We start from the raw sequence: 22,279 nt of genomic DNA on the forward strand, positions 1-22,279 counted from the left end.
ATCAGGAGTTCCTTTCTGATTAATCAGGAAAAATCTAATCTCACACCAGAAGACATGCATTTAATTTATATGTGGATTGAGGGTCGGTTTCCCAAACATCTCCATTGATCATGCTTTTTAGTCCATTAAAAAGGCTATATTATGTCAATATAACAGTGAGGATGGAATCTGTTATCTTTGCACACTTGAGCTGCATTTACACAGGCAGCCCAATTGTGAATTGGGCAAAAGATCTGATCAGATTGGTCAAAATACCAAGAATTGGACAAAACATCAGAATTGGACTGCCTGTGTAAACACTGCCTAAATGATCTGTAAAGGCCCACTGTGACACTCCATATCCTATCACCCCTTTCATCCTCAGCCATTAGGTTAGAGGTACAGGTTGGTAACATGCAGTGTTTGAGAAGCTACTCTGAAAATATAGTTAACCAAGCTACCAATTAATTCACACTGGAAGTTAAGCTACACTAATTCTACCCTCAAGAAAATATAGTTCACTTGACTAAAGTTACTTTGAAGTAGTAGTTCACTACATCCAAACTAGTTCATGAAAAAGCATCATATGTAAATCCGATATGTCAGACTACAAATCTCAAGAAAAAATCACTTCGGGGTCATATGTTAACATAATGTGGAATTTAGCCTATTAAACACCATTTCAAGTGAGAGTTAGGCAAGAATGATGCAGAAAAAGGAACTTATTGCCTACTTCACCCACATTTTATTTTAGCAAAATCAGTAGTGTCTAGTTACAGTAGTTACACTGCTACATGGCAAAAAAATCTTAATTCAATGAGCAAAATCACATTACATCTACTACTTAGTCAATGTGATGAGTTCTTATTGATTGGACTATGTGATACATCCAACTACGGTTCTGGAGAGATGCTGGGTGTTCAGGCTTTTGTTCAAGCCCAGCACTAACACATCAGTTTTTTTGTTGTGGACGTGGAACTGTGGTGAGCTTTGGAAAGAAATTCCTCTTCACACACAGACACACTTTCCCACCAAGAAATAGAGAGCCAGTGGTAGAGTATATGGCATAGTTTTACTTTCACATTATTCAGTACAGAGTAAATCTTAAATCTAACACAGGTATCTCACAGGTTTAACACCGATACATTAGCTAGCGGATACTGCACACACACACACATAAAATTATTCTACAGTTTCCACTACAATGATCAGACTGTCCCACTAATGTTGCATGGGTTAGACATATAAGTGACTCCTGTTGAAACTAATATGACCATGTCTCAAAGATAATTTAGGATATTTTTATCATGTGGTACACCAACACACACGCGATGCCCACCCCTGATGATTAGATCCTGGTAGTTGTGATTGACAATTGGTCTGAGTTCTCTCCTCCCTCTCATCTCTAAGAATGGACATGCTGGTGCGTGTGTCTGAAATGTGAGTTTACAGATAAGTGCTGTCCAGTGTCTTTGTGGTTGGTTGTGTTTTCAAAGATTATAATCAATCTATTTGCAGATTGCCATCTTCTCCCAATTAATACCATAAGGTAAGTATTTGTGACGTGTGTGTGCGTGCACAAGCCTGTGCGTGTTTAGAGATCAAGTTCTGAGGTACTCCTCTTTTTTCAATCACGGTGTCAAGCAGCACTCTACTCTCCAATCCCATCCCTCTTTTCAGCATGAAAAAATTAAAATAACAAATACTAGGCCTCTGCTCTGCTGCTTCACTCTTCATGTGAACACGGACTGGCCCACTGCCCTCTAACTCCTTCCAACTACCACCTGAACTCCCATCAATGGGACTTGCTTGCTTACGCACAACAAAAATGTCATAAACTGTCGTAAAACAGCCCATGTCAGTTCTCAACCAATGTTCCCTGCCTCGTGTCCAAAAAACATTGCTAATCTGAAATAAACAGTTAATTACAATGGTGGTAAGTAGGCTTTATGACAGGTTTAAGTCAAGTGTCAACCTCACCGCTGTTTGATTAGCACTGTAAACAAGACCAGCTACCCTGCTACTCTCTCCCTCAATCTCGCTCTCCTTCGAGCTGACCCCTCTACCCTATTCGCAGGGTACACACGGCTAGCCCTACTCTCGCTCTCTCTCTCTCTCTCTCACACACACGAAGCAACACAACATTACACCATTAAAGAAACAAACACTTCAATAACTCCACTACTAATAAAAGTAAAGACAACAAAAAAAGATAAAGTAATTACATTCTTTATAAATATCTGGTGTGTAACCATACTTTATACATAATCATTTGAGTTTATGTACCTGTTCATGGAATATATATATTATATTATATATATATTCCATGAACAGATACATAATCATTTGAGTTTATGTATAAAGTATGGTTACACACCAGAAAGACAGGGGAAGTGGGAGAGGGGTGGTGTGTGTATGTGTTTGAGGGGTATTGAAGGACTGAGGTCTCTTAGAACCACCTAAAGTGCACTGGCCATTTCCACTGGAATAGAGCTGGAACTGTAGACTTGGGAATGTGCCAGAGATTTTTTTAATGTAATATTATATCTCAGGGATTATACTGATAGAGGCCCTTGGAATGTATAACCGGTGGGGGACTGGGACAGCAGAGGGTGGAGAAGAGATGGGGTTGGGGTGAAGGTGGGGGTTTAGAGTGTCATTTTGGACCCTTACACAGGAGAGTCCCATTTCTTTAGTGATTTCGTTTTACCCCTCCCTCCAACTAAAGGAGGACCCTATACAGATACATATATTTGTACATGCTTAAGTGTCCGTGTAAAGTATCTGCCTACATGTGAGAGTATCTGGGTGTGTATTACGTGTGTGTGTGTGTAGAACTCCCAGGAATAGTCTAAGGTTGAAATGTTGCGGAATCAACTCACAGATTCTTCCACCCTCCCCCGATGCATCACACAGGCACCAGCTGTCATCACAAGTACTCAGGGCTTAAACAGACAGGACGGAGAAGAACAGGACACGCACGCACGCGTAAACACCAGAAAAAAAACAAGAATTGTAGCGCCAATGATAATAAACAGTAATAACAATAAGAATCGGAATTATAATCATGACAAAAATAATAAATGACAATAATAGGGCAGTCGTGCAAGTGGCAACGGCTGCTTTTTTTCCCTTATGTAGGTATTTTTCTTTCTTCTCGTTGATTCTTTGTTCGGGGGGTTGAAACACTGGTCTCGGTGTGTTGGGCGTCTAGAGCGTGGTGATGATGGCCTGGAGCGCGTTGGGTGAGTTCTAGACTCAGGGATTCAGAACTGTTCTGCCAGGAGGTCACAGACGCGCTGGGAAACAGTGTCCTTGCTGCTGCGCAGAGTCAGCCGGTACATCTGACAGAGGAGGGACACAGATTTAACGTGTGTGTGTGTGTGTGTGTGTTTACACACACACACAAATGAACATACAGGGTGGTCAGTAAAGTTCAAACACACATAATATATATACAGTGCCTTCAGAGAGCATTCATGCCCCTGGACTTATGCCACATTATGTTGCATTACAGCCTGAATTAAAAATGGATTACATTTAGTTTCTCACCCATCTACACACAACATCCCACAATGACGAAGTGAAATCAAGATTTTTTTTAAATGTTTGCAAATTGATAGAAAATCAAATACAGAAATATCTAATTTACATAAGTATTTATACACCTTTGCTATGACACCCCAAATTGAGCTCAGGGGCATCCAATTTCCTTTGATCATCCTTGATACACCTGGGGCCAACTCAGTTGTTTTTATTTTTTTTATTTTACCTTTATTTAACTAGGCAAGTCAGTTAAGAACAAATTCTTATTTTCAATGACGGCCTAGGAACAGTGGGTTAACTGCCTGTTCAGGGGCAGAACGACAGATTTGTACCTTGTCAGCTCGGGGGTTTGAACTTGTAACCTTCCGGTCTAACCACTAGGCTACCCTGCCGTTTGGACATGATTTAGAAAGAGAAACACTCTATACAAGGTCCCACAGTTAACAGTGCATGTCAGAGCAGGAACGATACCATGAAGTCCAACGAACTGTCCGTAGAGCTCAGAGATAGAATTGTGATGAGGTATATATCTGGGGAAGGGTATAGAGTGCTGAAAGTTTGCAAGAGCAGTGGTCTCCATCATTGGGAAATCGAAAAAAATATGGAACAACCCAGATTCTGCCTACAGCTGTCCGTCCGACCAAACTGGGCAAGAAGGACCTTGGTCAGGGAGGTGACCAAGAACCCAATGACCAATTTGACAATTCTTTGGTTGAGATGGGAGAACCTGACATAAGGACAACAGTCTCTAAAGCACTTCACACCAATCTGGGCTTTATAGGGGTGACCAGACGGAAGCCACTCCTGAGAAAAAGGTACATGACAGCACACCTGGAGTTTGCAAAAAGGCACGTTAAAAGACTCAAAGCATAAGGCAAAATATGATTCTGGTGAGACAAAAATGTATCTCTTTGGCCTGAATGGAAAGTGTTATGTCTGGAGAAAACCAGGCATAGGTCCTTGCCTGTCAACACCATCCCTATGCTATGCATTTCAATGAATGGAGCCAAATACAGGCAAATCCTTGATGAGAACCTGCTTCAAGAGTGAGAAATCTTAGATTGGGGCGAAGATTTGTGTTCCAACAGGACAATAATGGCCACAAGCATACAGAGAAAGCAATGCTGGGATGGCTTCAGGACAAGAATGTGAAAGTCCTTGAGTGGCCCAGCCAAAGCCCAGACTTGAATCACATTGAACATTTGTGTAAAGACTTGAAGATTGCTGTTTACCGCCGCTCCCATCTAATTTAAGCACTTGAGAAAATCTGCAAGGAAGAATGGGAGAAAATCCCCAAATTCTGATGTACAAAGCTGATACAGACAATAATGACACATTCTCCAAGACGACTCAACGCTGTAATCGTCGCCAAAAGTGAATCCATAACGTATAGACTCAGGGGTGTGAATACTTACGTAAATGAGATATTTCTGTAATTAAAAAATAAATAAAAATCACTTTGTCATTATGAGGTATTGTGTGTAGATGGGTAAGAAATATACATTTAATCAATTTTGAATTCAGGCTTAACAATAAAATGTGGAATAAGTCAAGGGGTATGAAAACTTTAAGGCATTGTATATATTGGATCATCAAAAATTTTAACATGAGTTTAGAATGGATTTACACTGATGACACATTATCAACCTCGAGTCTAACACTGCACAGAGACCGAGAGAGACAGAGAGAGAGAGAGAGAGAGAGAGAGAGAGAGAGACAGAGAATGTGGAGATCCAAGTGTTCAATGTTGGGGTGTCAGTGAGAAAGTGTGGAAGAATCAATGTGGAGGGAAAAGTGAATGAGAACGTGAAAAAAGGGTGTGAAAGAGAGAATAGGGGGATGAGAAAGAAAGAACGAGAGTGAGAGAGAACAGGGACAGTTGTGTGTTACCTGCTCGCCAGGCTTGATTTGCAGCAGCACACAGAAAGACACAGACAGCAGTGAGTGATGCAATGAGAGCAGCACAGAGAAGGACAGACGGACTCTGTGTGTGTGTGTGTGTGTGTGTGTGTGTGTGTGTGTGTGTGTGAGATCTATATATATATATATATGCATGTACATTTGTGTGTGTATATATGCATATACATTTGTGTGTGTGTACCTGGGCCTGCGCATTGGGTTCCAGTCTCAGCAGACAGCCGACCTGTTGGGCCTTGGTCTGGATGACTCCAGCACACACATAGTTCTCTGGGTTAGGATCCACATTCTCCAACAGGGCTGTCCCCAGGCCCAGCAACTAGAGACAAGAGTGGGAGGGTGGGGGGAGAGAGAAAATGGGAGGGGGTAGAATGTGGTAGACATTCAGCAGGCAAAGGAATTAAATTAATATGCCTAAAGTGTGTGTGTGTGTGTCTACCTTGGCCTTGAGCACTTCTGTGTCCATGCCATGACTGGCCTTGAAGATCTTTTGTGCTTCTTGCTGGGGCCTGAAAAGAGAAGAAGTCATAAATACACACACGCACCCTCTTACATGCTCGCACCCTACACACACTCTCGCTCACTGGCTGAGTTGTTTCCAGCGCTGGAAGAAGTCTGCGGCGGCCATCTCTGTGGGTTGGAAGAACTTGTTGATGGTGACAGGCAGCTTGAGAGAGATATTCTGCAGGGCTCCCCCATACCTGAGAGGAACACACACACACGCTACTTAATAAACTGAAGATAACAACAACAGAAAATGTTTGCGTGTATGTTTGAGTTACTACTGATCTTCCGTGCATCATTGCGAGGTATTTGTATCATATGTTCTGTGTAATATTCTGTGCGCGTGTGCACCTGAACTTGATGTTGAGCAGCGGAGCATCAATGAAGTCGGTCAGACACTCGATATTGATGACTTGCTGCACCTGTGCTCCTCCCTCCACTAAGGGTTCCACTGTTTTGGTCTGCACGTTGAGCTGTGGGAAAGCCAGTCAAGGAGAGGAACAGAGCCGGGACTAGAGACTACACTGGGTGGGACTGTAATATTGAATATAGCTATGTGTGTTAAACAGTATAGACTACAACCCAATGGACACACATAGTAGTGTTGCACAGTACAGTCATGGCCAAAAGTTTTGAGAATGACAAATATTAAATTTCAAAGTCTGCTGCCTCAGTTTGTATGATGGCAATTTGCATATACTCCAGAATGTTATGAAGAGTGATCAGATGAATTTAAATTAATTGCAAAGTCCCTCTTCGCCATGCAAATGAACTGAATCCCCCCCAAAACATTTCCACTGCATTTCAGCACTGCCACAAAAGGACCAGCTGACATCATGTCAGTGATTCTCTTGTTAAAACAGGTGTGAGTGTTGACGAGGACAAGGCTGGAGATCACTCTGTCATGCTGATTGAGTTCGAATAACAGACTGAAAGCTTTAACAGCATTCTCAAAAGTGACCACAAATGTGATTATGAGTGTAATGCTTTTATTATAAAAAGGTATATTTTTATGGTTAAAATGATCAGCGTATGTATGCCAGTTAGGTTCTACACCCGTTGTAATGCGGATTAATGTGTTTACATTTTAAGAAGCTATTTGGCCACATCAGTTATGATGCAAACGTCATCAAAACATATAGGCCTATGGGCAAGGCTACATGAGGTGTGTGACTGTAACCGGTGTGAAATGGCTAGCTAGTTAGCGGGGTGCGCGCTAATAGTGTTTCAAAATTGGTGACGTCACTCACTCTGAGACCTTGAAGTAGTTGTTCCCCTTGCTCTGCAAGGGCCGCGGCTTTTGTGGAGTGATGAGTAACGATGCTTCGAGGGTGGCTGTTGTCGATATGTGCAGAGGGTCTCTGGTTCGAGCCCAGGTAGGGACGAGGAGAGGGACGGAAGCTATACTGTTACATTGATGCTGTTTACCCAGATCACTGGTTGCTGCGGAAAAGGAGGAGGTCAAAAGGGGGGTGAGTGTAACCGGTGTAAAATGGCTAGCTAGTTAGAGGGGATGCGCGCTAATAGCGTTTCAAATCGGTGACGTCGCTCGCTCCGAGACCTTGAAGCAGTTGTTCCCCTTGCTCTGCAAGGGCCTCAGCTTTAGTGGAGTGATGGGTAACGGTGCTTCGTGGGTAACTGTTGTTGCCACGTGCAGAGGGTCCCTGGTTCGAGCCCAGTTAGGGGCAAGGAGAGGGACGGAAGCAAAAAAACTGTTACACGACTATGGTTTGGAAAAAGTAGGTGGAAAAAAGCATGTGAAACAGCAGGGCATCATTCACAAGTGAGTGGCTAATATTGTCACCCATCACACTATTCTTGATATAATCTTGTCTTTACATATACTAAATAATATACAGTACCAGGCAAAAGTTTGGACACCTACTCACTCGAGGGTTTTTCTTTATTTTTACTATTTTCTACATTGTAGAATAATAGTGAAGACATCAAAACTATGAAATAACACATATGGAATCATGTAGTCACCAAAAAAAAGTGTTAAACAAATCAAACTATATTTTATATTATTCAAAGTAGCCACCCTTTGCCTTGATGACAGATTTGCACACTCCTCCCCCATATGCTGAGCACTTGTCGGATGCTTTTCCTTCACTCTGTGGTCCAACTCATCCCAAACCATCTCAATTGGGTTGAGGTCAGGTGATTATGGAGGCCCGGTCATCTGATTCAGCACTCCATCACTCTCCTTCTTGGTAAAATAACCCTTACAAAGCCTAGAGGTGTGTTGGGTCAATGTCATGTTGAAAAACAAATGACAGTGGGACTAAGTGCAAACCAGATGGGATGGCGTATCGCTTCAGAATGCTGTGATAGCCATGCTGGTTATGTGTACAGTTGAAGTCGGAAGTTTACATACATTTACGTTTGAGTCATTAAACTTGTTTTTCAAACACTCCACAAGTCTTATATCCAGTCAAATGAGTCCTATATCAACATAACCTGAAAGGCCGCTCAGCAAGGAAGAAGCCATTGCTCCAAAACCACCATAGAAAAGCCAGACTACGGTTTGCAACTGCACATGGGAAAAAGATGGTACTTTCTGGAGAAATGTCCTCTGGTCTGATGAAACAAAAATAGAACTGTTTGGCCATAAGGAAGATTGTTATGTTTGGTGGAAAACAGGAAGAAAAAAAGAATACCATCCCAACCGTGAAGAACGGGGGTGGCAGCATCATGTTGTGGGGGTGCTTTGCTGCAGCAGGGACTGGTGCACTTCACAAAATAGATGGCATCACGAGGAAGGAAAATTATGTGGATATATTGAAGCAACATCTCAAGACATCAGTCAGGAAGTTAAAGCTTGGTCACAAATGGGTCTTCCAAATGGACAATGACCCCAAGCATACTATAGAACATTTGTGGGCAGAACTGAAAAAGGGTGTGCGAGCAAGGAGGCCTACAAACCTGACTCAGTTACACCAGCTCTGTCAGGAGGAATGGGCCAAAATTCACCCAACTTATTGTGGGAAGCTTGTGAAAGGCTACCCGAAACATTTGACCCAAGTTAAACAATTTAAAGGCAATGCTACCAAATACTAATTGAGTGTGTGTAAACTTCTGACCCACTGGGAATGTGATGAAAGAAATAAAAGCTGAAATAAAATCACTCTACTATTATTCTAACATTTCACATTCTTAAAAAAAAGTGGTGAATATTTACTCTGAAAACCCGAGTTTAAATGTATTTGGCTAAGGCATATGTAAACTTCCGACTTCAACTATACCTTTAGTTGTAAATAAATCACTGACAGTGTCACCAGCAAAGCACCAACACACCTCCTCCATGCTTCACGGTGGGAATCATACATGCATCATACATGCAGAGATCTTCTGCTCACCTACTCTGCATCTCAAAAAGACAGAGGATGGAACCAAAAATCTCATTTAGATTCATCAGAACAAAGGACACATTTCCACCGGTCTCATGTCCTTTGCTCGTGTTTCTTGGCCCAAGGAAGTCTCTTTTTCTTATTGGTGTCCTTTAGTAGTGGTTTCTTCGCAGTAATTCGACCATTAAAGCCTGATTAACACAGTCTCCTCTGAACAGTTGATGTTGAGATGTGTCAGTTACTTGAACTCTGAAGCATCTATTTGGCCTGAGATGTCTGAGGTGCAGTTAACTCTAATGAACTCATCCTCCGCAGCAGAGTTAACTCTGGGTCTTCCTTTCCTGTGGCAGGCCTCATGAGAGTTTCCTCATAGCGCTTGATGGTTTTTGCGACTGCACTTGAAGAAACTTTCAAAGTTCTTCAAATGTCTTTGCTTATTTAAGCTGCTCTATCCATAATATGGACTTGGTCTTTTACCAAATAGGGTTATCTTCTGTATACCACTCCTTACTTGTCACAACACAACTGATTGGCTCAAACGCATTAAGGAAAGAAATTCCAAATTAATTTAACAAGGCACACCTGTTAACAGAAATGCTTTCCAGGTGAATACCTCGTGTTGCTGGCCAGTACATTCAGGAATTCCTGCCAGTGATGCAACAAAATGCCAACATGGCGATTTACAGTTAGCTGGTGTTCTAAAGCCTATTGTTTCCATTCCCCTTTAATGCATACATGTCTGTCTCCAAAAATATGTTGACGTAAAAAAAAAAAAATGTAATGATATTGAACTTAAAAGATGCCCAAATACTGAACAGAGCAGCAGCAGCGTTTGTCTGGATCATCTGCCATTGGCAGCCATTGACTTTGGCTAATATACCTTATTTTTTTGCAGTGGTATCATTGTGGTATCGAGTATCGTGATGGTATCGCGTATTGTGATACTAAACGTGGTATCAGTATCGAAGTCAAAATTCTGCTATTGATATAGTGTGCAAGATAAGGGTGTGCCAGTGTGTGTGTGTGTGTGCAAATGCATTGAAGGATATGAGACTGCAGCTCCCCTGGACAGCTGACTGTGGTGTTAAAGCTGACAAACTGCACCGAGGTTTTATTGCCATAGAACAGATACATCCTCCCTAAAAAAATATAAAAAAAACATGTTAGAAGATATGTCAAATGGACACATTTAGGTGACATTTCCAAAATAAAACATACAGGTTGTAATGCATTATGTACTGTTATGTATGATCCTGTATTAAGGCTATAATGCAGCATTACACACCAACTCATTCCCATTTATAATGCATTATAATTCATAATACCTACAGTACAAAACGTATGGACACAGTCGGTAACTCACCCATCTCATTCGTAAAAGCACATACATAAACTCAGCAAAAAAAGAAACGTCTTCTCACTGTCAACTGCATTTATTTTCAGCAAACTTAGCATGTGTAAATATTTTGTATAAAAATAACAAGATTCAACAAGACAAAAACTGAACAAGTTTCAGAGACATGTGACTAACATAAATGGAATGGTGTCCCTGAACAAAGGGGGGGTCAAAATCAAAAATAACAGGCAGTATCTGGTGTGGCCACCAGCTGCATTAAGTACTGCAGTGCATCTCCTCATCATGGACTGCACCAGATTTGCCAGTTCTTGCGGTGAGATGTTCCCCACTCCTCCACCAAGGCACCTGCAAGTTCCCGGACATTTCTGGGGGGGAATGGCCCTAGCCCCCACCCTCCGATGCAACAGGTCCCAGACGTGCTGAATGGGGGACTGAGATCCGGGCTCTTCACTGGCCATGGCAGAACACTGACATTCCTGTCCTGCAGGAAATCACACACAGAACGAGCAGTATGGCTGGTGGCATTGTCATGCTGGAGGGTCATGTCAGCATGAGCCTGCAGGAAGGGTACCACATGAGGGAGGAGGATGTCTTCCCTGTAAAGCACAGCATTCAGATTCCCTGCAACGAGCTCAGTCCAATGATGCTGTGACACACCGCCCCAGACCATGATGGACCCTCCACCTCCAAATCGATCCTGCTCCAGATTGCAGGCCTTGGTGTAACGCTAATTTCTTCAACAATAAACGCAAATCCAACCATCACCCCTGTGCTTCACGGTTGGGATGGTGTTCTGCGGCTTGCCAAGCCTCCCCTGTTTTCATCCAAACATAACGATGGTCTTCATGGCCAAACAGTTCTATTTTTGTTACATCAGACCAGAGGACATTTCTCCAAAATGTACCATCTTTGTCCCCATGTGCAGTGGCAAACCATAGTCTGGCTTTTTTATGGCAGTTTTGGAGCAGTGGCTTCTTTCTTGCTGAGCGGCCCTTCAAGTTATGTCGATATAGGTCTCGTTTTACTGTGGATATAGATACTTTTGTACCTGTTTCCTCCAGCATCTTCACAAGGTCCTTTTGCTGTTGTTCTGGGATTGATTTGCACTTTTCACACCAAAGTACGTTCATCTCTAGGAGACAGAACACGTCTCCTTCCTGAGCGGTATGACGGCTGCGTGGTCCCATGGTGTTTATACTTGCGTACTATTGTTTGTACAGATGAACGTGGTAGCTTCAGGCGTTTGGAAATTGCTCCCAAGGATGAACTAGAGACTTGTGGAGGCCTGCAATTTATTTTCTGAGGTCTTGGCAGATTTCTTTTTGATTTTCCCATTATGTCGAGCAAAGAGGCACTGTTGAAGGTAGGCCTTGAAATACATCCAGAGGTACACCTCCAATTGACTCATAGGATGTCAATTAGCCTATCAGAAGCTTCTAAAGCCATCATTTTCTGGAATTTTCCAAGCAGTTTAAAGGCACAGTCAACTTAGTGTATGTAAACCCACTGGAATTGTGATACAGTGAATTATAAATGATCTATCTGTAAACAATTGTTGGAAAAATGACTTGTCATACACACGTGCAAATACACCCATGCCGTAGCCAAGATATGCATTATGCTCACTCACCCAGCATCTAATGCATTATAGAAACTGAAGCGTACCTTACCACTGAATAAACATTCTGTATACTAAAATGGACATGACAAAGCTAGGATGTGAACACAAATACTAAATGACGCCATCTATTACATTCTGTGCACGCTCAGAGGTACTTACCAATGCTATAGAATAGCACAGACATCAATTCAAATAGGTTTAAGCATATAGGTTAATGTATTTCACATCTCCCCGCATTGTCTAGTAGCCCAAACTCACCCAGGTTCTGGCGGTACTCAGACTTGATGCCGATCTGAAGCAGCTGGTTCTCAAACAACACACCGTTGTTCTTACACACAAATCTGACAGGAGAGAGAGAGGGAGAAAGTGAGTGAGAATGAAAGTGTTAGGATTTATCATCATGTATCATTTGCTGCTTATAACATGTCAATCAAGTGGTACATACACTACCTACAAGTTATTGGAACTCTGCAGGCATGCCATCCTATCGCAATATCAATTCACTTTGCAGACAAACATACGTATCTTACCATACGTGAATGACTTAACATAAGACGTCAGTGACATCTACACAGTTGGTTTTGTGTCAATCCAGTAGGTTGTTAGATACCTTTGCTCAAGAGTGACAGAACCCAAAAACAAGCCAGCCCCGCCGGAAAGAGAGAGATAGGAGGAGCGAGAGAAAGCTCTTACTTGTTGAGAAGCTCGTCTGACTCGGGCAGAGGAGGGGCAGGATCCTCAGAGGCCACAGTAGGGGGAGCAGAGCTGAGAGGAGGAAGGAGGGATGGAGAAAGGATGGATGAGGAGAGGTGGATGACAGCACCCACAGAAAATGGCAGGGGGTGTGAGAGAATGTAAAATGTGTTTGAAGGGGATAAAATGAATTACAGATAGAAAAAGGGATAGAGAGAGGAGGAGGAAAAGAGTGTGTCAAGCGAGACCCAAAGCAGTGAGGCATGACAAACAGGAGGAGAAGGAGAAGAGAAAAAGCAGAGGTGGGTTAGTATGAGTACTTAGATCCAATTCATCAAAACTGACAGCATTAACAAAAACAATGAGAAGTATTTTGCCTGTAAACATTTTTTTTGTGTGTGGTACATGTATGTATGAATAAGCAGCATAGGTAGACTACAATAACATAATCCAACAACCTACATGCAATAGAGGGTATGTGTGTCCATGTGACTAGTTTAAGGTTGAGGTGCCCATGCAGCCTCCCTAAATAGCTTTAGATTAGAACAACAGTGTTCATATGTGTGTTTGGGTGCAACATGACAGTCAGCCATCTTATTGCTGGCCCCTTACTCCGAGTCACCAGGACCCTCCACCAATGGGGAGTCAGAGGCCTCGGGAGCGTGAAGAGCGCTGCCAATGTCCAATCACAATCGAGGACAAGAGACACACAAGCACGCACGTTGCCGGACCAAGCACGCACGCACACACACACACACACACACACACACACACACACACAAAACACAGAGAAGGGGAAATAGAAAAGGGGAAGGAGAGAAAGTAAGAAAATAGAAAGACGGTCACATACACAGCAAGATAAAAAGAGAACAGACAAGATTACACATAGAAGACGCAGAGGAAACAAGAAGAATGACTGATATAAAGACCGAGACAGAGGACAGACATATCACAGACAGCAAGCACCACAAGAATAAAACAACGCTCATTTTCAAGAGCAAGCTTCATATTCTACCACAGTGCATCTGGACAACTAAAACACTTAACAGCCACACCACAAACATCAAGTATCCACTAGACACTGATCTTAGGTCAGTTTTGAATTTATCCCCAAGGGTAGGCTTGGAGTGGGGGTAATCTAGGCTGATCCCAGATCTGTGTCTATGGGAGTCTTCTAGTCACAGGGTGAACATTCACCTCAGGAAGCCGTCGTCGTTCACGCCAGCAGAAGTGGCAGAAGGCCCCGCCTCTGAAAACACATCAACCAATAGGCTGCCTGCACTGGGAGTGGTCCCACTAACAGGAGCGGTCGAACGAAGGCCAAGCAGATCCGCTGAAGGGGAGGGTGTGGACTGGAAGACAAAGAAAGATGGACAGGGAACAGAGAGAGAAAGGATAGAGAGAGAGAGCGAGCGAGAACAGAGAGAGAGAGAGCGAGCGAGAACAGAGAGAGAGAGAGCGAGCGAGAACAGAGAGAGAGAGCGAGCGAGAACAGAGAGAGAGAGCGAGCGAGAACAGAGAGAGAGAGCGAGCGAGAACAGAGAGAGAGAGCGAGCGAGAACAGAGAGAGAGAGCGAGCGAGAACAGAGAGAGAGAGCGAGCGAGAACAGAGAGAGAGAGAGCGAGCGAGAACAGAGAGAGAGAGAGCGAGCGAGAACAGAGAGAGAGAGCGAGCGAGAACAGAGAGAGAGAGCGAGCGAGAACAGAGAGAGAGAGCGAGAACAGAGAGAGAGAGAGCGAGCACAGAGAGAGAGAGAGAGCGAGCGAGCGAGAACGAGAGAGCGAGAACAGAGAGAGAGAGAGAGAACAGAGCACAGAGAGAGAGAGAGAGCGAGCGAGAACAGAGAGAGAGAGCGAGCGAGAACAGAGAGAGAGAGCGAGCAGAACAGAGAGAGAGAGCGAGCGAGAACAGAGAGAGAGAGCGAGCGACAGAGAGAGAGAGCGAGCGAGAACAGAGAGAGAGAGCGAGCGAGAACAGAGAGAGAGCGAGCGAGAACGAGCGAGAACAGAGAGAGAGAGCGAGCGAGAACAGAGAGAGAGAGAGAGCGAGCGAGAACAGAGAGAGAGAGAGCGAGCAGAGAGAACAGAGAGAGCGAGAACAGAGAGAGAGAGAGAGCGAGAACAGAGAGAGAGAGCGAGCGAGAACAGAGAGAGAGAGCGAGCGAGCAGAGAGAGAGAGAGCGAGAACAGAGCACGAGAGAGAGAGCGAGAACAGAGAGAGAGAGAGCAGAACAGAGAGAGAGAGCGAGAACAGAGAGAGAGAGCGAGCGAGAACAGAGAGAGAGAGAGCGAGAACAGAGAGAGAGAGCGAGCGAGAACAGAGAGAGAGAGAGACGAGAACAGAGAGAGAGAGCGAGAGAGAGAGAGCGAGCGAGAACAGAGAGAGAGAGCGAGCGAGAACAGAGAGAGAGAGCGAGAGAGAGCGAGCACAGAGAGAGAGAGCGAGCACAGAGAGAGAGAGAGCGAGAACAGAGAGAGAGAGCGAGCGAGAACAGAGAGAGAGAGCGAGCGAGAGCACGAGAACAGAGAGAGAGAGCGAGCAGAGAGAGAGAGAGAGAGAGAGAGAGCGAGAACAGAGAGAGAGAGCGAGCGAGAACAGAGAGAGAGAGCGAGCACGAGAGAGAGAGCGAGCGAGAACAGAGAGAGAGAGAGCGAGAACAGAGAGAGAGAGCGAGCGAGAACAGAGAGAGAGCGAGCGAGAACGAGAGAGAGAGCGAGCAGAGAGAGCGAGCGAGAGAGAGAGAGAGCGAGAGAGAGAGAGCGAGCACGAGAGAGAGAGAGCGAGCGAGAACAGAGAGAGAGAGAGAGAGAACAGAGAGAGAGCGAGAACAGAGAGAGAGAGAGAGCGAGCAGAGAGAGAGCACGAGAGAGAGAGAGAGCGAGAACAGAGAGAGAGAGAGCGAGCAGAGAGAGAGAGCGAGAGAGAGAGAGACGAGAACAGAGAGAGAGAGCGAGCGAGAACAGAGAGAGAGCGAGCGAGAACAGAGAGAGAGAGAGCGAGAACAGAGAGAGAGAGAGAGCGAGCACGAGAGAGAGAGAGCGAGCACGAGAGAGAGAGAGCGAGCAGAGAGAGAGAGAGCGAGCGAGAACGAGAGAGAGAGAGCGAGCACGAGAGAGAGAGAGCGAGCGAGAACAGAGAGAGAGAGAGCGAGAACAGAGAGAGCGAGAGAGAGAGAGCGAGAACAGAGAGAGAGAGAGCGAGCGAGAACAGAGAGAGAGAGAGCGAGAACAGAGAGAGAGAGAGCGAGCACGAGCGAGAAGAGAGAGCGAGCGAGAACAGAGAGAGAGAACAGAGAGAGAGAGCGAGCACAGAGAGAGAGAGCGAGCGAGAACAGAGAGAGAGAGCGAGCAGAACAGAGAGAGAGAGCGAGCAGAGAGAGAGAGCGAGCGAGAACAGAGAGAGAGAGCGAGCGAGAACAGAGAGAGAGAGCGAGAACACGAGAGAGAGAGCGAGAGCACGAGAGAGAGAGCGAGCGAGAACAGAGAGAGAGAGCGAGCGAGAACAGAGAGAGAGAGAGAGAGAGCGAGCGAGAACAGAGAGAGAGAGAGAGAACGAGCAGAGAGAGAGAGCGAGAACAGAGAGAGAGCGAGCACGAGAGAGAGAGCGAGAACAGAGAGAGAGAGCGAGCGAGAGAGAGAGAGCGAGAACAGAGAGAGAGAGCACGAGAACAGAGAGAGAGAGCGAGAGAACGAGAGAGAGAGCGAGCGAGAACAGAGAGAGAGCGAGCGAGAACAGAGAGAGAGCGAGCGAGAACAGAGAGAGAGAGCGAGCGAGACGAGAGAGAGCGAGCGAGAACAGAGAGAGAGAGCGAGCACGAGAGAGAGAGCGAGCAGAGAGAGAGAGCGAGCGAGAACAGAGAGAGAGAGCGAGCACGAGAGAGAGAACAGAGAGAGAGAGCGAGCGAGAGAGAGAGAGCGAGAGCGAGCGAGAACAGAGAGAGAGAGCGAGCGAGCGAGAACGAGAGAGAGAGAGCGAGAACAGAGAGAGAGAGCAGCGAGAGAGAGAGAGCGAGCGAGAACAGAGAGAGCGAGCGAGAACAGAGAGAGAGAGAGCGAGAACAGAGAGAGAGAGCGAGAACAGAGAGAGAGAGCGAGCGAGAACAGAGAGAGAGAGCGAGCGAGAACACGAGAGAGAGCGAGCGAGAACACGAGAGAACAGAGAGAGAGCGAGAACAGAGAGAGAGAGCGAGAACACGAGAACGAGAACAGAGAGAGAGCGAGCGAGAACAGAGAGAGAGAGAGAACAGAGAGAGAGAGCGAGAACAGAGAGAGAGAGAGAGCGAGCAGAGAGAGAGAGCGAGCGAGAACAGAGAGAACAGAGAGAGCGAGAGAACAGAGAGAGAGAGCGAGCGAGAACAGAGAGAGAGAGCGAGCGAGAACAGAGAGAGAGCGAGCGAGAACAGAGAGAGAGAGCGAGCGAGAACAGAGAGAGAGAGAGAACAGAGAGAGCACGAGAGAGCGAGAACAGAGAGAGAGAGCGACGAGAACAGAGAGAGAGCGAGCGAGAACGAGAGAGAGAGAGCGAGAACACGAGAGAGAGAGCGAGCGAGAACACGAGAACAGAGAGAGAGCGAGCACGAGAGAGAGCGAGCGAGAACAGAGAGAGAGAGCGAGAGCAGCGAGAACAGAGAGAGAGAGCGAGCGAGCAGAGAGAGAGAGACGAGAGAGAGAGAGCGAGCGAGAACAGAGAGAGAGAGAGCGAGAGCGAGCGAGAACAGAGAGAGCGAGAGAGCGAGAACAGAGAGAGCGAGAGAACAGAGAGAGCGAGAACAGAGAGAGCGAGAACAGAGAGAGCGAGAACAGAGAGAGCGAGAACAGAGAGAGCGAGAACAGAGAGAGAACAGAGAGAGCGAGAACAGAGAGAGCGAGAACAGAGAGAGCGAGAACAGAGAGAGCGAGAACAGAGAGAGCGAGAACAGAGAGAGCGAGAACAGAGAGCGAGAACAGAGAGCGAGAACAGAGAGAGAACGAGAACAGAGAGAGAACGAGAATGAGCGAGCGAGCACGAGAGAGAGAGCGAGAACAGAGAGGAGAACAGAGAGAGAGGGAGAGAAAGCGAGAGAGCGAGTGAACAGAGAGAGACATCATTTGTATAATAGCAGTGCTTTGAGAATATATTGCTCAATATTAAGTAAATCCATTACACAGACCGTGATTGTGGTTTTTCCAAATCAATCACCATCTCTTTCAACTGCTGCCAGTCTTTGAATTGTCAGAACAGAAATTACAAGATTGCAATAACAGTATAATAACATCAAATGGTTGTTTAATGCAACAGAATAGTTATTTTTAACACTCATTTGTGTGTGTGGACTGAAAGTGGGTCTCAGAGATTAACCCTGACTGTGGATTTACGAAGGATTGGTGATAAAACAACATCCCATTCCATGATTAGTGTCTGTCAGTCAGTAACAGGGAGAACCAATCTCCAGTTTCTTTAAAGAAAGGATTTAGTATTCTAGGTTGCATTAGTATTTTTGTACCAGAAAGCAGTAAATTAACTAGAGACAGATATTTGGTGCCATGTAAAGCTTGATGTCTGTTGCATGAGAGCAAAATGTGCCTCTGTATAAATTCTCTCATATGTGATTTGTCATGATAATCCCGGAGGATGGACTTTGTTATAAAATGCTGTGGCTTAGTCCTGCTGGCTGGGGTCTCAACAAATCACCTATGGGGGGGATCATTGACAAGCTCCATTATTGCAGTAATTAAACAATAACGATAACTTGCTTTTAAGAAATTTAAAAGTCTCTCCTTTTGATTACAATAATTCCACAACAATTTTGGTGACGAGGATGGGATGATGAACTTCATTTCTCTGATTGTTCCCAGTGAAATTCAAGGTTAACCGTGTACGGGGAGTTGCATTAGATGCAGCTGGGGAAAGACACTCTCCCCTATTTGGAGCAGATCGGATCCCCACATGGCTGGGAGCGTCAGCTGAATGGATACATCATTTTGACCCGAATTGGATTAGGGAGGAGACTTTTTTTCTTCAATAATTGAATTTGAAAGTGCACAATTGATAGTACTAGTTAGACATTACATTGAACGTTGACGTCGGAATGGACAATCAATAAGTGATAAGCTAAGAAAAAATTAAAATAACAAAACAAAACATAAAAGCCCCTGTTGAAAGGTACTCTCAGAGCGAGGTCTTCCTTAAGATGGCCACAGCTGGGGTAACTAGCAGGAGTTGATAAGAGTGTTCTTAAGTGAGGTATCAGTTGCGGGCTTCCAAAAGTCCAGATCCGTGGTACTGGTTGATCACAGTAGGACTGGTGAGGTTAAGGTATTGATCGAGGAACCAGAGTGCGGGTGGCGCCTTGCGAGGGCATTTGGCTTACTGAAGTTAACATTATAACATGAAATGTTTTGATAAATTAGTTAAACAGGTATGACCTGGGTTACAATTGCAAAGAGGTTAGTGTGAGTTTATTTGTTGTTTGGACCACTAATTAGGTAATCATTTGATAATGTTATGCGTTTTCCTGTTCATATAGACAAGGTTTGAAATCATGTGTGGGTAATCTTTGTAGAAGCGTTCTGACCAAGTCTGTGTGAGTGGTCTGACCATTCCTCTGTGGATGGTTATTTAGTCATGTTCTGTGTGAGCATTTGATCAATCCTGTGTGGATGATCTTTAAGGTTCTGTGTAAGCCTGAGATAAATAATAATTAGGAGATAAGTTAATTATATGCAATGGTTTAAAATAGTTAGGTACATATGTGAAAGCTGTAAACCAAATTTACCTATAGAAGTAAGAAAATATTCCGTCAGGCGATAAATATTAAGTGTGTTTGGGAACAGTGCTGTGTGAATGTGATATGAAAGTTCTGTGAGTGTGGAAATAAGATGTAGAAATGTATATAATAAGATTGAAATTTGGTTAATAAATGTTGATGTTATTTTGGGGTTCCATCCATTACTTCCCATCATAGAATATCACCGGGTGGTATTGAGAGCAGGATGTTATTTTATACCTGAAGAGCATTATTCCAACGACCCGCTGAACCAATGGATTTGGTTGATGTGAGTACCTAAGAATTTCTAACGTTCTATATGGATTCTGTGAAGATATGAAAATATGATGAATTGTATGTGTGTATAATCGATTACTAGAGATTTTATAAAGTAATTCTGGGAAAATAACGAGATGCAACTTAAACAACCCATACGTAGACCTACGTAGGTTTTGAGTTGGTCCCTTTAATGGATCATTTGATAAAGATGAGGTTTAACATTATTAAAACTGTCTACATAGTCTGGGCAATTGTCTCAGAAAATGATTTGAGTGTTTCCACTTTTGGTTAACTTACCCTAATGATGTCACTATAAAACGCTTATTGGATTTTCTCCATCCGGGTACTACATTTGAAATAAAACTGCCCTTAAGGCCATTTTTTTTCTTCTTCTTCCCAGTATGAGAGGAGTTGCTATATTTATTGAATAAACCTTTTTACATCAAGTTCGAGCGAATTAAGATTGAATCTCGACGTAACTTATAACGTCGTACAAAGCCTAGGGTATCCATCAAACGATCATTGCTGGATTAATGTGATGTAGTTCAATAAATAAAATATATTGCATGAGAGAACAATCTGCTTTTATTAAAAAGCGAAAAATCTGTTTCCTAATCAATGAATGTCGATTTAACTCGTTGACTGCTAATCTATTCCTTTTGCGCATGTGAGAATCTCTGCGGAGACACGTGTGGACCTGTAGGGCTATTTCCTGGGAATTATGTCGTTACTATGTGCCAGATGTTAATACTACAAACCATTGTAATTGGGTTATTTGTGGGATTTCTTCGTCATTTCAATAGCATTGGTCTATAATATTGACGAAAATATGGGTTTCTGTTTGTAAATCAAGTATTGGTATGTTTTGCCTAGACAGAAACTGCCGGCAGTGTTTAAGATACAAACTGAACGTTTTAGCAGCTTGCTTAGTTCAAATTAAAAGGTCAATTTATTCAAGGTAATACGCGTCATACGCTTTATTCGAGGAAATACCGTGGGGTCAAAATGATCACAAGAACAGTGAGCAAAAATCCCAGAACCACACGGAGGGACCTAGTGAATGACCTGCAGAGAGCTGGGACCAAAATAACAAAGCCTACCCATCAGTAACACACTATGCCGCCAGGGACTCAAATCCTGCAGTGCCAGACGTGTCCCCCTGCTTGAACCAGTACATGTCCAGGCCCGTCTGAAGTTTGCTAGAGAGCATTTGGATGATCCAGAAGAAGATTGGGAGAATGTCATATGGTATGATGAAACCAAAATAGAACTTTTTGGTAAAAACTCAACTCGTCATGTTTGCATCCAAAGAACACCATCCCAACCATGAAGCATGGAGGTGGAAACATCATGCTTTGGGGATGCTTTTCTGCAAAGGTGACAGGACAACTGCACCGTATTGAGGGGATGATGGATGGGGCCATGTATCGCGAGATCTTGGCCAACAACCTCCTTCCCTCAGTAAGAGCATTGAAGATGGGTCGTGGCTGGGTCTTCCAGCATGACAACGACCCGAAACACACAGCCAGGGCAACTAAGGAGTGGCTCCGTAAGAAGCATCTCAAGGTCCTGGAGTGGCCTAGCCAGTCTCCAGACCTGAACCCAATAGAAAATCTTTGGAGGGAGCTGAAAGTCCGTATTGCCCAGCGACAGCACCGAAACCTGAAGGATCTGGAGAAGGTCTGTATGGAGGAGTGGGCCAAAATCCCTGCTGCAGTGTGTGGAAACCTGGTCAAGAACTACAGGAAATGTATGATCTCTGTAATTGCAAACAAAGTTTTCTGTACCAAATATTAAGTTCTGCTTTTCTGATGTATCAAATACTTATGTCATGCAATAAAATGCAAATGAATTGTCACGCCCTGGTCTTAGTATTTTGTGTTTTCTTTATTTATTTGGTCAGGCCAGGGTGTGACATGGGTTTATTTTGTGTTGTGTTTTTTTCTGGGGGTTTTTCGTAGGTTTTGGGATTGTGGCTTAGTGGGGTTTTCTAGCATAGTCTATGGTTGACTGAGGCGGTTCTCAATCAGAGGCAGGTGATTCTTGTTGTCTCTGATTGGGAACCATATTTAGGCAGCCATATTCTTTGAGTGTTTCGTGGGTGATTGTTCCTGTCTCTGTGTTTATTGTTACCAGATAGGCTGTATAGGTTTTCACGTTCCGTTTCTTGTTTTTGTATTATTGTGTTTATTCGTTTATTAAACATGTATCTAAATTACCACACTGCATTTTGGTCCGACTCTCCTTCAACGGAAGAAAACCGTAACATGAATTACTTAAAAATCAT

The 22,279-nt window shown here is 44.2% G+C and overlaps 1 protein-coding gene across 8 annotated transcripts in view; it reads right to left on the bottom strand.

Moving 5' to 3' along the window:
• Positions 1–1,032: 1,032 nt before the first annotated feature.
• LOC112251578 (AP-2 complex subunit alpha-2) overlaps positions 1,033–22,279 on the bottom strand; it is a 69,277-nt gene continuing 48,030 nt past the window's right edge. For 3 of the 8 annotated variants that reach the window (XM_042322109.1, XM_024422559.2, XM_042322111.1), the window contains exons 13-23: positions 14,165–14,319; positions 13,580–13,639; positions 12,968–13,039; positions 12,533–12,615; positions 10,346–10,435; positions 6,298–6,421; positions 6,027–6,143; positions 5,882–5,951; positions 5,627–5,761; positions 5,416–5,427; positions 1,033–3,323 (exon numbers count right to left, since the gene is read on the bottom strand). In XM_042322109.1, the coding sequence (XP_042178043.1) occupies positions 3,246–3,323; positions 5,416–5,427; positions 5,627–5,761; positions 5,882–5,951; positions 6,027–6,143; positions 6,298–6,421; positions 10,346–10,435; positions 12,533–12,615; positions 12,968–13,039; positions 13,580–13,639; positions 14,165–14,319 (996 nt within the window). In that variant the 3' untranslated portion in view covers positions 1,033–3,245. The remainder of the gene's footprint in view (positions 3,324–5,415; positions 5,428–5,626; positions 5,762–5,881; positions 5,952–6,026; positions 6,144–6,297; positions 6,422–10,345; positions 10,436–12,532; positions 12,616–12,967; positions 13,040–13,579; positions 13,640–14,164; positions 14,320–22,279) is intronic. The other 5 variants (XM_024422569.2, XM_024422563.2, XM_024422582.2 and 2 more) reach the window with 5 other exon arrangements.

This window comes from Oncorhynchus tshawytscha, linkage group LG01, assembly GCF_018296145.1.
Source record: "Oncorhynchus tshawytscha isolate Ot180627B linkage group LG01, Otsh_v2.0, whole genome shotgun sequence".
In the NCBI taxonomy this organism is placed as follows: domain Eukaryota; kingdom Metazoa; phylum Chordata; class Actinopteri; order Salmoniformes; family Salmonidae; genus Oncorhynchus; species Oncorhynchus tshawytscha.